Below are 13,580 nucleotides of genomic sequence, written 5' to 3'. Positions count from 1 at the left end.
CAGCACTATGGTCTATATTTCTGCACGAAATATGCAAGTCCAGGCAGAAATGCTGACCATTACACGACTGCAGCACTACACCATGATTGCTGCATAAACTACCCAACTAAAATGCCCTCCCCAACACAAACTTCAATTCATGTCTTCAGCTTATTTTCCACCTAAATTGTCACTATTTCCAGGGCTCTCCGGCATTGGAATAGCACTCCAGCGTTAGAAAGTAATGGGGAAGTCCTGTACCACAGGTGATCGTATGGATCGTATAATGAGAGAAGGAAAGTTGCTACTCACCACATAGCGGAGATGCTGAGTCGCGATAGGCACAACAAAAAGATTCACACAATTATGGTTTTCGGTCATTAAGGCCTTTGTCAGCAGTCGACACACACACACACACACACACACACACACACACACACACACACACACACACACTCACTCAAACGCAACTTGCACACACGTCTGCAGTCTCAGTGAGCTGTTGTGCCTATCGCGACCATCATCTCCGCTGTATGGTGAGTAGCAACTTTCCTTCTCTAGTATTGTTACATTCCATCCTGGATATTAAATTTTCCCCGAGACGTTTAAGTCTCATCTTCATCTACGATGAAGATGCGTCGGCGTTTCGAGTCCCGGTAATGGCACAAATTTTAATTCATTTCTTCAGCTTCCGGCATTATCGTAGATAAAGATGAGACTTAAATGTCGCGGGGAAAACTTAATTTTAAGATCTATACGATGGCCTGTGATAAAGGACTTCCCCATTCCGTCCAACGCTGGGGTGCTATTCCAATGCCGGAGAATCTCAGCAATAGTGACGATTTAGGGGGAAAATAAGCTAAAGATATGAATTGAAGTTTGTGTTGGGGAGGGCATTTTAGTTGGGTAGTTTATGCAGCAATCATGGTGTAGTGCTGCAGTCGTGTAATGGTCAGCATTTCTGCCTTAAACCAAGAAGACCACGATTCGAGTCCTGGCTGGAGCATAAATTTTAATTAATTTCTTCAGCTTCCAGCATTATCGTAAATAAAAGTGAGACTTCAGTATCTCAGGGAAAATTTAATTACAATGAATGTGTTTTAAAGTATTGCCAAAAAGAGTACACACACTAAAAGGCTGTTGTAAGCCGCAACATGAGGAAGTTATCGAGCTAGAGTAAGAGAGATAAAACATGTTTTACATAATGCTGTAATATATTTTGTGTTTTACAGTTCACTGATTACAACAAACAGTACAAATTTAAAATAATGTAATTGCTTAAACTGAAACTTCTTACAGACAATAAAAATGTTTTGGTATTTTTTAAATGTCCATTTATTTTGATTTCATATCTCGTTCGGATTTTATCTATATATAAACCAAGCCTATAAATATGTAGAAAAACTCGTAAATTTTTGTTTTTACAAATATAAAAAGAAGTATGAGATCCAAGATGATAATAGATCTCTTTCCTACAGCAGTCTACATGGTATTAATCTCCATACATGTTTCGTAGCAATACCAGGCCTAACTGGTTCTACCCCTCACCTTAAAGGTGAGTAGCATTAAAAATAAATCTGCACGAGCTGAGAGTTTGAAGAATCTTATGCAACTGGATCTATGCAAATATTTTTGAGGTAGTTTTCCATTACTGGCACTGGCCACTTTTGTTCTGTATTATGTTTGTATTACTGTGTTATTCTTTACATTTTCGTTACGAAATTTTCTCTTTCGCTGTAAATAGTGATACGTTAATAATTGTAAGCTTAATTGTTAAGTATCATTGATTTTTTTGTTATAACTTACGATGTGTTGAATTGACTTGTTAATCTGTCCTCTATAAATGCATAGTGATATACAAAACTGTGCTTTGTACAAGGGTTAATTACATACATGGTAATATAAAGTGTTAATACATCTATGATTATTGCAATAATGGCACCATATTTTCACACAGCAGCAATTTTTTTTTCCTCGATCGGTTTTTGGTAGTGATATAATTTAGGTAAGCTCTTTGCAAGTGCCGAATAACGTATGGTTTACAGCACCTTTGTGAAACTGTGTTAGACTAGCGGTTACGGTAAGCTGCTTTAGTATTTCAACAAACGAAAAAGTATGCTTTCCTAAAAGCTACAAATCTAGAGAACTGAGGTATTTAAATAAATGGCTGTATCACCTACAACTTGAAGCCTAAAAACCATATAAAAGACTAGTAAGTATTACAGAGAAGCCGTGTGGGTTGCTATTTCACACAGCTTCCTTCTTCCACTACACACACATTCACAAGCACACTTACACACGCAGAAACTAAGAATTAAGTACTATATCACAATGTGTCTTGTTCATGGAACAGCGTTACGTTCCTCCTAAAAAAAAATGCACTTTCGGAAAAGTTTCGCTCACATAAGCACTTTACGTTGAGCTTTTCCACTCGCACAATTTGCATTCTACGTTCTAAGTCACACACTAAGACAATGCTAGATTACTAAGCGTTTCGCGAATGTAACAAATGACTATAACTGAGCTCCAGGAAATTGTGAGCTGGAGTCTTTGAACTATTAGTCAAAGCACTTCTCTGATGGGCTATATATAACCGAGAATAATTACGCAAAACATACAATATTTTTAGCTCGTTGGTCTCTGGTACAGCAAGTAGAAATGGACGTTGGATTATGAAGCCATCTGTTTAAAAAAGAGTGATATTGGATTGTCATTGGTGGGAAATAATTGTAATTCTTTGTTAAGGAAGAGACTGAATTACTTCCGGAAGGCATTTTGATGTTCCTTGTGTGCTGTTGTTACTAAAACAGCGCTCGATAATGCACACTCTGAGACAGATACTATTCTAGGAGAAACAGTACGTCGTCACTTGAGCACCTCATTTCTACTGGCTATTTAAGAAATTTGTAGATCAGTAAAATACATGTCGATGGTCTCTGTAAACTGTTTAAAAATTTTATGCTCGTCTCTGACTTGGAAATGGGCGTTTGCTCTGTGACGTTGCCCACTTATTACACCGCGTATCTCGGTGGTAGGTGCCGTCATCTTGCAGTAGACAGGCGGGAAGGTGAGGCAGATGCGCAGCTAGGTAGCTTCTCGTGTCCATGAGAGCACCGGGCAGAGCCGCACGCGCACGGCGGCGTCTCCGGCTCGGGCAGTGGTTGGTCCCACGGCGGCGGACCTCTTCGGCGGAGGCGTCAGCCGGCGACGGCGGCCCCTAGTGGTTGTACAGCCGGTGGTGCATCGCGTTCCAGGCGCTGAGCCGCTCCCTCTTGCGCGGACACCGCCCCGCCTTGCGCAGGTACTGGCCGTACTCACAGCCAGGCAGCGCGCACTCCCCGCTCTGGATACAACTGCAAGCACAAATTAGATTAGATTAGATTAATACTTGTTCCATAGACCATGAATACGACACTTCGTAATGATGTGGAACGTGTCAGGTTAATAAAAGATGTCTGTACAAGATATTACATTACACAAAATATTGCATGACACTAATGTTTAAACAAGGGCGATGCACTTGAGGACAATATTATGGAAATGGAAGAGGATGTAGATGAAGATGAAATAGGAGATAAGATACTGCGTGAAGAGTTTGACAGAGCACTGAAAGACCTGAGTCAAAACAAGGCCCCGGGACTAGACAACATTCCATTAGAACTACTGATGGCCTTGGGAGAGCCAGTCATGACAAAGCTCTACCATCTGGTGAGCAAGATGTATGAGACAGGCGAAATACCCACAGACTTCAAGAAGAATATAATAATTCCAATCCCAAAGAAAGCAGGTGTTGACAGATGTGAAAATTACAGAACTATCAGTTTAATAAGTCACAGCTGCAAAATACTAACGCGAATTCTTTACAGACGAATGGAAAAACTGGTAGAAGCGGACCTCGGGGAGGATCAGTTTGGATTCCGTAGAAATGTTGGAACACGTGAGTCAATACTAACCTTACGACTTATCTTAGAAGAAAGATTAAGAAAAGGCAAACCTATGTTTCTAGCATTTGTAGACTTAGAGAAAGCTTTTGACAACGTTAACTGGAATACTCTCTTTCAAATTCTGAAGGTGGCAGGGGTAAAATACAGGGAGCGAAAGGCTATTTACAATTTGTACAGAAACCAGATGGCAGTTATAAGAGTCGAGGGGCATGAAAGGGAAGCAGTGGTTGGGAAAGGAGTGAGACAAGGTTGTAGCCTCTCCCCGATGTTATTCAATCTGTATATTGAGCAAGCAGTAAAGGAAACAAAAGAAAAATTCGGAGTAGGTATTAAAATTCATGGAGAAGAAGTAAAAACTTTGAGGTTTGCCGATGACATTGTAATTCTGTCAGAGACAGCAAAGGACTTGGAAGAGCAGTTGAACGGAATCGACAGTGTCTTGAAAGGAGGATATAAGATGAACATCAACAAAAGCAAAACGAGGATAATGGAATGTAGTCAAATTAAATCGGGTGATGCTGAGGGGATTAGATTAGGAAATGAGACACTTAAAGTAGTAAAGGAGTTTTGCTATTTAGGGAGTAAAATAACTGATGATGGTCGAAGTAGAGAGGATATAAAATGTAGACTGGCAATGGCAAGGAAATCGTTTCTGAAGAAGAGAAATTTGTTAACATCGAGTATAGATTTAAGTGTCAGGAAGTCGTTTCTGAAAGTATTTGTATGGAGTGTAGCCATGTATGGAAGTGAAACATGGACGATAACCAGTTTGGACAACAAGAGAATAGAAGCTTTCGAAATGTGGTGCTACAGAAGAATACTGAAGATAAGGTGGGTAGATCACGTAACTAATGATGAAGTATTGAATAGAATTGGGAAGAAGAGTAATTTGTGCTACAACTTGACTAGAAGAAGGAATTGTTTGGTAGGACACATTCTGAGGTATCAGGGGATCACCAATTTAGTATTGGAGGGCAGCGTGGAAGTTAAAATCGTAGAGGGAGACTAAGAGATGAATACACTTAACAGATTCAGAAGGATGTAGGTTGCAGTAGGTACCGGGAGATGAAGAAGCTTGCACAGGATAGAGTAGCATGGAGAGCTGCATCAAACCAGTCTCGGAACTGAAGACCACAACAACAACAACTAATGTTTAAATCCCCGCCCCCTTAATTTATATCTAAAAATTCAGCCAATGAGTAGGAGTTTTCATCTAGAAATTCTTTTAATTTGTTTTTAAATGTTAGTTGGCTATCTGTCAGGCTTTTGATGCTGTTTGGTAGGTGACCAAAGACTTTTGTGGCAGCATAATTTACCCCTTTCTGTGCCAAATCAGATTTCACCCTGCATAGTGAAGATCATCCTTTCTCCTGGTGTTATAGCTATGCACACTGCTATTACTTTTGAACTGGGTTGGATTATTAACAACAAATTTCATAAGTGAACATATATATACTGTGAGGTTACTGTGAGGATCCCTAGATTCTTAAATAGATGTCTGCAGGATGACCGTGGGTGGGCTCCAGCAATTATTCAGATTACACGTTTTTGAGCAATGAATACTTTTCTACCCCAGAATATGATGCCATACGAAAGCAGTGAATGAAAGTAGGCATAGTAAGCTAATTTACAGAGATTCTTATCACCAAAATTTGCAATAACCCTAATAGCATACGTAGCTGAACTCAGACGTTCCAGCAGACCATCAGTGTGTTGCTTCCAGTTTAACCTCTCATCAATGGACACACCTAAAAATTTTGAAAATTCTACCTTAGCTACAGACTTCTGTTCAAAGTCTATATCTATTACTGGAGTTGTGCCATTTACTGTACGGAACTGTATATACTGTGTTTTATCAAAATTTAAAGAGATTCCGTTTGCTGAGAACCACTTAACAATTTTGTGAAAAATATCATTTACAATTACATCACTTACTTCTTGGTTTTTGGATGTTATTACAATACTTGTATCATCAGCGAAAAGAACTAACTTTGCATCTTCATCAATGTGGAATGGTAAGTCATCAATGTATATCAGGAACAGTAAAGGACCGCAACAGCCAGTCAACACACACCAAGTCATTCGAGTCTGTACATCGTACTATGATGGACACATTTTGCCCACAAACACACACACACACACACACACATACACACACACACACATACACACACAATAAGCACGAAAGACAACTACCAACGTGACTATAAGACACCTCTCCAACTGGAATCAAAATCCACGCAGCCAATGTTGCCGCCCCAAAAATCTTACTAAACTGCAATCAATTACACAAGAATCTCGCTTGTCTGGGCTCGGTGGGACTTGATGCACACACATCAGAAAAACTTTTGCGTCACCCCAGTTCCCAGATCTCCTAAAGATAGACGTTGACTGTGGATATTGCTACACATACAGTCCCTTTGACTGTTCAAAGATGTCACTAAACCCGCTCAAAGAAGTAAACAACCATGCATTAGCAGTGCCTATTAGACGGAGGGTATCCGACAGCCTCGTGTTGACCAAGCGAGGTGGCGCAGTGGTTAGACACTGGACTCGCATTCGGGAGGACTACGGTTCAATACCGCGTCCGGCCATCCTGATTTAGGTTTTCCGTGATTTCCCTAAATCGCTCCAGGCAAATTCCGGGATAGTACCTTTCAAAGGGCACGGCCGACTTCCTTCCCCGTCCTTCCCTAATCCGATGAGACCGATGACGTCGCTGTCTCGTCTCCTTCCCCAAACAACCCAACCCAACCCAGCCTCGTGTTGTCTGTAGTTAAACCATGCCTAGACGGTCAATACAGGGGTTCGATCGAGTCCGCATTGTTACTTTGTGCCAGGAAGGGCTCTCAACAAAGGAAGTATCCAGACGTCTCGGAGTGATAAATTGTTCAAATGGCTCTGAGCACTATGGGGCCTAACATCTGTCATCAGTCCCCTAGAACTTAGAACTACATAAACCTAACTGACTTAAGGACATCACACACATCCATGCCCGAGGCAGGATTCAAACCTGCGACCGTAGCAGCAGCGCGATTACGGACTGATGCGCCAAGAACCGCTCGGCCACATCGGCTTGCTGTCTCGGAGTGAACAAAAGCGATGTTGTCGGATATGAAAGAGAAACAGAGAGACAGGAACTGTCGATGACATGCCTCGCTCAGGCCTCCCAAGTGCTACTACTGTAGTGGATGACCACTACCTACGGATTATGGTTCGGAGGAAACCTGACAGCAAAGCCGCCATGTTGAATAATGATTTTCGTGCAGCCACAGGACATCGTGTTACGACACAAACTGTGCGCAATAGGCTGCACGATGCGCAACTTCACTCCCGACGTCCCTGGCGAGCTCCATCCTTGCAACCAAAACAAGCAGCCCGGTACAGATGGGCCCAACAACATGCAGAACTGACCGCTCAGGGTAGGCATCATGTTCTCTTCACCGATGAGTGTCGCAATCGCCGGAGACGTGTTTGGAGGCACCCCGGTCTGGCTGAACGCCTTACACACACTGTCCTGCGAGTGCAGCAAGGTGCAGGTGCACTGCTGTTTTGGGGTGGCATTATGTGGGGCTGACGTACGCCGCTGGTGGTCACGGAAGGCGCCGTAACGGCTGTACGATACGTGAATGCCATCCTTCGACTAATAGTACAACCATATTGGCAGCGTATTGGCGAGGCATTTGTCTTCATGGACGATAATTCGTGCCGCCATCGTGCACATCTTGTGAATGACTTCCTTCAGGATAACGCCATCGCTCGACCAGAGTGGCCAGCATGTTCTCCAGACATGAACCCTATCGGACATGCCTCGGATAGATTGAAAAGGGCTGTTTATGGACAACGCGACCCACGAACCACTCTGAGGGATCTACGCAGAATCGTCGTTGAGGAGAGGGACAATCTGGACCAACAGTGCCTTGATGAACTTGTGGATAGTATGCCACGACGAATACGGGCATGCATCATTGCAAGAGGACGTGCTACTGGGTATTAGAGGTACCGGTGTGCATGAAATCTGGACCACCACCTCTGAAGGCCTCGCTGTATGGTGGTACAACATGCAATGTGTGGTTTTCATGAGCAATAAAAAGGGCGGATATAATGTTTATGATGATCTCTAGTCCAATTTTCTGTACAGGTTCCGGAACTCTCGGAACCAAGGTGATGCAAAACTTTTTTTGATGTGTGTAATTTGTGTTACCAAAAATATCTATAATCCGGAAATATTCTACCAGATGCAGCCACTGCATTCCCCTGTAATGCAGAAACATTTTGTCACCGTATATTTAATATTCTGTATATTGTTTTCGATTTATATTTAAATCACATCATTGTTTTTATAAAACAGATCTGAAGAGTATATACTTTAGGGATATGGTTTCTGTTCTTTGGGATATGTCAGAAAGAACAGACACCATATCCATATAAGTATATAGTTCTGACAATACCGGCCATGACCTTCCTCTTCTGTGCCGATGCACACATATTACCCGAACTCTTACGGGACTTGGTTCAAGTGGCTCTGAGCACTATGGGACTTAACTTCTGAGGTTATCAGTCCCCTAGAACGTAGAACTAGTTAAACCTAAGTAACCTAAGGACATCACACACATCCATGCCCGAAGCAGGTTTCGAACCTGCGACCGTAGGGTCGCGCGGTTCCAGACTGAAGCGCCTAGAACCGCTCTGCCACAGCGGCCGGCTACGGGACTTGGTAAGAATGTCTTCCTTGCGTAATGAGTGTGTTGCGTAGGGACTCTACGAGTGTAGTGTGTGGACATATAATGTGAGAATGCGGGTCTCGCTGGGGGCGTGCGCGACATAGTCCCTGCAGTCGCACTATCCTCTGTGCTGTCGGTGGCTCAGATGGATAGAGCGTCTGCCACGTAACCAGGAGATCCAGGTTTCGGGCCGGTCGGGGCACACACTTTCACCTGTCCTCGTTGATATATATCAACGCCCGTCAGCAGCTAAAGGTATTAATATATAATTGTAATTTAGATCTGATGAGGGTCATTATATACCGAAACCCGTAGTCTGATGATATAAAAATTTGTGACCAAGACGTGAAGTAAAGGAAATTTACTTTATTTTCTTATCACTGTTTAATTCGCGACCATGTCGCAGCTTGTGAAGCAAATCGTTGTTTATGATGCACAATCCGATTATCAATCATTTTACTAGCTTATAACGGGTAGTATCACGTTTCAACAATTTATGTAGAACTGCATGTCTGAAGTTAATTAGAACTCAGTACTAACAGAATGCTATCGTGAGTGAAAGTGAAGAATTACATGATCTGCTGAATAGAACGAACAGTCTAATATGTACAGAATATGGATTCAGAGTAAATTTGAAGTAAAATGAGAGTAATGAGAATTAACAGAGATGACAACAGCGAGAAACTTATCAGGATTCATGGTCACGAAGTAGGTGAAGTGAAGGAATTCTGTTATCTAGCAGCAAAAAAGGCAAACGACGGATGGAGTAAGGAGGACGTCAAAAGCAGACTAGCACTGAAAAACAGGGCCAAAAGAAGTCTGCTAGTATCAAACATAGGCCTTAATTTCAGAATGATATTTCTGAGAATGTACGTTTGGTGCACAGCATTGTATGGTAGTGAAACATGGACTGTGGGAAAACCGGAACTGAAGAGAATCGAAGGATTTGAGATGTGGTGTTACAGATGAATTATGGAAATTAGGTGGACTGATTAGGTAAGGAATAAGGAGGTTTTGCGCAGAATCGGAGAAGAAAGGAATATCTGGAAAACATTGACAAAGCGAAGGGACAGGATAATAGGACATCTGTTAAGACATCAGGAAAGGACTTTCGTGGTACTAGAGGGAGCTGTAGAAGGCAAAAACTGTAGAGGAAGGCAGAGACTGGAATACATGTAGCAAATAATTGAGGGCGTAGGTTGCAAGTGCTATTCTGAGATGAAGAGGTTCGTACAGGAGAGGAATTCGTGGAGGGTTGCATCATTTCAGTGAGAAGTCTGATGGTTAAAAAAAAACAGACAGAAATGGTGATGTGGGCTATGCATTCCTCAGAAGCCGCTATCAGTTAAAGAGAGGCAGAGACTTGTCACGTTCTGGACAGTTACTGCCCTGAGTGAGAGAGCAGAGCGAGAAGGCGGCAGTTTATACTGTTGGAGGCCGCAGAAGCCCTATACTACGAACATTGCAGGTGGGAGGTTGCACTCAGGTGGAACAGGAACCCCCCTGTGGGTCAGGGTGTTAGAATAGGCCCGAGGTATTCCTGCCTGTCGTCAGAGGCGACTAAAAGGAGTCCCTCCCACTCAAGGGGGTAGTTAGCGCCTGCGTCCGGAGACGGACGGTTCCACGACCTATACTTGCGGTCATTTTGGTTTTTCACTTCTTCTCATTTCTTCCTTCCTTTGGTTGGTTCCTTTCTTTGTTCTTCTCCATCTCACTGTCTTCCTTACTCTTTCCCTTACCTCCTTCTCCTTGCCTTCTCTGGTCTCCGCCTCGGCGTTTGTGACAGTCTGTCCTCTCTCTCCCTCTCTCTCTTCTTTTTCCTCTTCTTCCTTCCTCCCTGTGCGCGCCTGAAGGCCGACCCACGCGTTCGCACGCGTAGCCGGTGATGGGGTAACGCGTAATTCCCCACTGGGTGGACAAGTAAGGCACACACGTACCCCTGGTAAAGGCCAGGCCCAGGTAGGGGTGATTGCCTGAGCTGATACATTCTGACCATGCCGATTGGTCCCTCCTTCTGTTTCTCGGGAGGTGTGACCTGAGGTGTAAACATTCACCTAAGGCGGGAGTGTCCTCTGAGAGGGTCCCCACAAGGAAGGAGCGCGCCATCGGAGACGCTGGCAATCATGGGTGATTCCTCCACAATGGATTTCTCTTCTTCTTCTCTCTCGACTTCTGCCCACAAACGGAAACTTGACCAGCCACCAGTGACAAAAGTACTACCGCCTGCCCCACGGTTCCTCTTAGTCTCTCGATCTGAGGACGGAAAGGATTTTTCCTCTGTCAACCCTTTCGTTATCCAGAACGGCGTAGATACCATAGCCGGATCTGTCAAGTCTTGTTGCGTAATGGTACCTTGTTACTAGAAACTGAGAGCGCCTTTCAGGCACAAAAACTGCTTCGGGCCACACTCCTGTACACGTTCCCTGTCCGGGTGGAGGCTCACCACACTTTGAATTCGTCTCGTGGTGTGGTATATACTAGATCACTCGACGGATTGACTGACGAGGAGATTCAGTCTTCCCTCGCTGAGCAGGGCGTGACGGCTGTCCATAGGGTCATGAAAAAGGTCAACAATGACCTTGTACCGACCCGGACACTTTTCTTGACCTTTGATAGTGTTCAGCTGCCGTCACGCATCAAAGCGGGCTACGAGGTTATTTCTGTTCGCCCGTATGTCCCGACACCTACGCGCTGCTACCAGTGTCAGCGTTTTACTCACACTCGCCAGTCTTGTTCCAATGGGGCTAAATGTGTCACTTGTGGCAGGGATGCCCATGAGGGTGACTGTCCACCTCCGTCTCCTCGTTGTGTGAACTGTCAGGGTGACCATGCAGCGTCCTCCCGCGACTGTCCCATCTACAAGGAAGAACGCCGTATCCAAGAAATTCGGGTCAAAGAGAAAGTGTCCACCTCGGCTGCTTGCAAGCTATTTGCTCGTAAGAAGCCCACGCTGCTCCCAGCGGGGAAATACAGTACTGTCCTCGCCTCTCCTCGGACTACTAGGGAGGTGGCGACGCAGACATGCAATCTGACCTTCAGCACCACGGTCGTCCGTTCGGCCAGTGCTAAGATCGAGCGGTCGACGTCTCCTCTTCCTTCCGTCACCCCTCAGACACAAGCACCTTCATCAGCTTCTGCCAAGACGAAGACCCAGAAGTCAGATGCACGGGCCTTCAAGAAGGAACCGTCCCGTGCAGACTTCCTACGTACCTCGAACTCCCAGCCGTCGACCAGTACTTCCACTAAACGACCTCCCAAGAAGGCTCATAGGAAGCACAGTTCTCCTTCTCCGCCACGGCTCATTTCTTCTCCTGCGCCACCCAACGGTTGCCGCCCCAGGCCGTCATCCGTTTCGCCTGGCCGCACCGCTGGTAGCCGAACATCTGGCCGTTCACCTGCAGAGTCAGCTCCCCCTCCCGGCCATCTTAACAAGATGGCCGATCAACCTATAGAACCAATGGACGATGACTGTCCGCCTACTGATAGCGGCGGCAGTGCTCGCTCGAAGCCAGGCCCTCAGCGGCCTTCGAGGTGACCCCTTCTTTCATCTTCCTTTTCTTCTCACGATGGCACAGTCCATCACTGGAATATTCGCAGCATTGGCTCCAACCGAGAGGACTTGAAGTTGCTGCTCCGCTTGCACCGTCCGCTCGTCGTAGCCCTCCAGGAAACGAAGCTACGCCCTTGCGATCAAATTACCTTGGCACACTACACCTCTGTGCGTTTTGACCTACCTCCTGTGGTAGGTATTCCGGCTCATGGAGGGGTTATGTTGCTGGTCCGGGATGATATTTACTACGATCCCATCACATTGCACACCGGCCTGCAGGCAGTTGCCGTCCGAATTACTCTCCCCACTTTTACATTTTACATTTGTACCGTTTACACTCCATCGTCGTCTGCTGTTACCAGGGCAGACATGATGCAAATTATTGCTCAGCTACCTGCACCATTTTTGTTAACTGGAGACTTCAATGCCCACCATCCCCTTTGGGGCTCTCCAGCATCCTGACCGAGGGGCTCCCTGTTAGCAGACCCTTTCAACCAGCTCAATCTTGTCTGCCCCAATACTGGCGCCCCTACTTTTCTTTCGGACACATCTCACACCTATTCCCATTTAGACCTCTCTATATGTACTACCCAACTTGCACGCCGATTTGAGTGGTATGCACTTTCTGATACATATTCGAGCGACCACTTCCCGTGTGTTATCCATCTCCTGCATCATACCCCCTCTCCGTGCTCAACTAGTTGGAACATCTCCAAAGCAGACTGGGGCTCTTCTCTTCCAGGGCGACCTTTCAGGATCAAACCTTCACAAGCTGCGATAGGTCGCACACCTCACGGAAGTCATTCTCACTGCTGCTGAATATTCCATCCCTCACACTACTTCTTCTCCACGTCGCGTACCGGTCCCCTGGTGGACCGCAGCATGTAGAGACGCTTTACGTGCTCGTCGACGTGCTTTACGCACCTTTCAACGCCACCCTACGGTGGCGAATTGTATCACTTATAAACGATTACGTGCACAGTGTCGTCGTATTATTAAAGAAAGCAAGAAAGCCAGCTGGGCTGCTTTCACAAGCACCTTCAACAGTTTTACTCCTTCTTCTGTTGTCTGGGGTAGCCTGCGCCGGCTATCTGGCACTAAGGTCCACTCACCAGTTTCTGGCTTGACCGTCGCGAATGACGTCCTTGTGGCCCCTGAGGATGTCTCCAATGCCTTCGGCCGCTTTTTCGCAGAGGTTTCGACCTCCGCTCATTACCACCCTGCCTTCCTCCCCCGAAAACAGGCAGAGGAGGCTAGGCCACCTAACTTCCGCTCCTCGAATCGTGAAAGTTATAATGCCCCATTCACCATGCGGGAACTCGAAAAAGCACTTGCCCGGTCACGGTCCTCCGCTCCAGGGCCTGATTCTATTCATATTCAGAT

General features: G+C 45.3%; 1 protein-coding gene across 1 annotated transcript in view; it reads right to left on the bottom strand.

Moving 5' to 3' along the window:
- Positions 1–1,174: 1,174 nt before the first annotated feature.
- LOC126416207 (uncharacterized) overlaps positions 1,175–13,580 on the bottom strand; it is a 1,274,366-nt gene continuing 1,261,960 nt past the window's right edge. The window contains exon 6 of the mRNA XM_050083799.1: positions 1,175–3,332. Coding sequence (XP_049939756.1) covers positions 3,197–3,332 — 136 coding nt within the window. The 3' untranslated portion in view covers positions 1,175–3,196. The remainder of the gene's footprint in view (positions 3,333–13,580) is intronic.

This window comes from Schistocerca serialis, chromosome 8, assembly GCF_023864345.2.
Source record: "Schistocerca serialis cubense isolate TAMUIC-IGC-003099 chromosome 8, iqSchSeri2.2, whole genome shotgun sequence".
Classification (NCBI taxonomy): domain Eukaryota; kingdom Metazoa; phylum Arthropoda; class Insecta; order Orthoptera; family Acrididae; genus Schistocerca; species Schistocerca serialis.
This window is presented reverse-complemented; position numbering and strand designations above follow the sequence as displayed.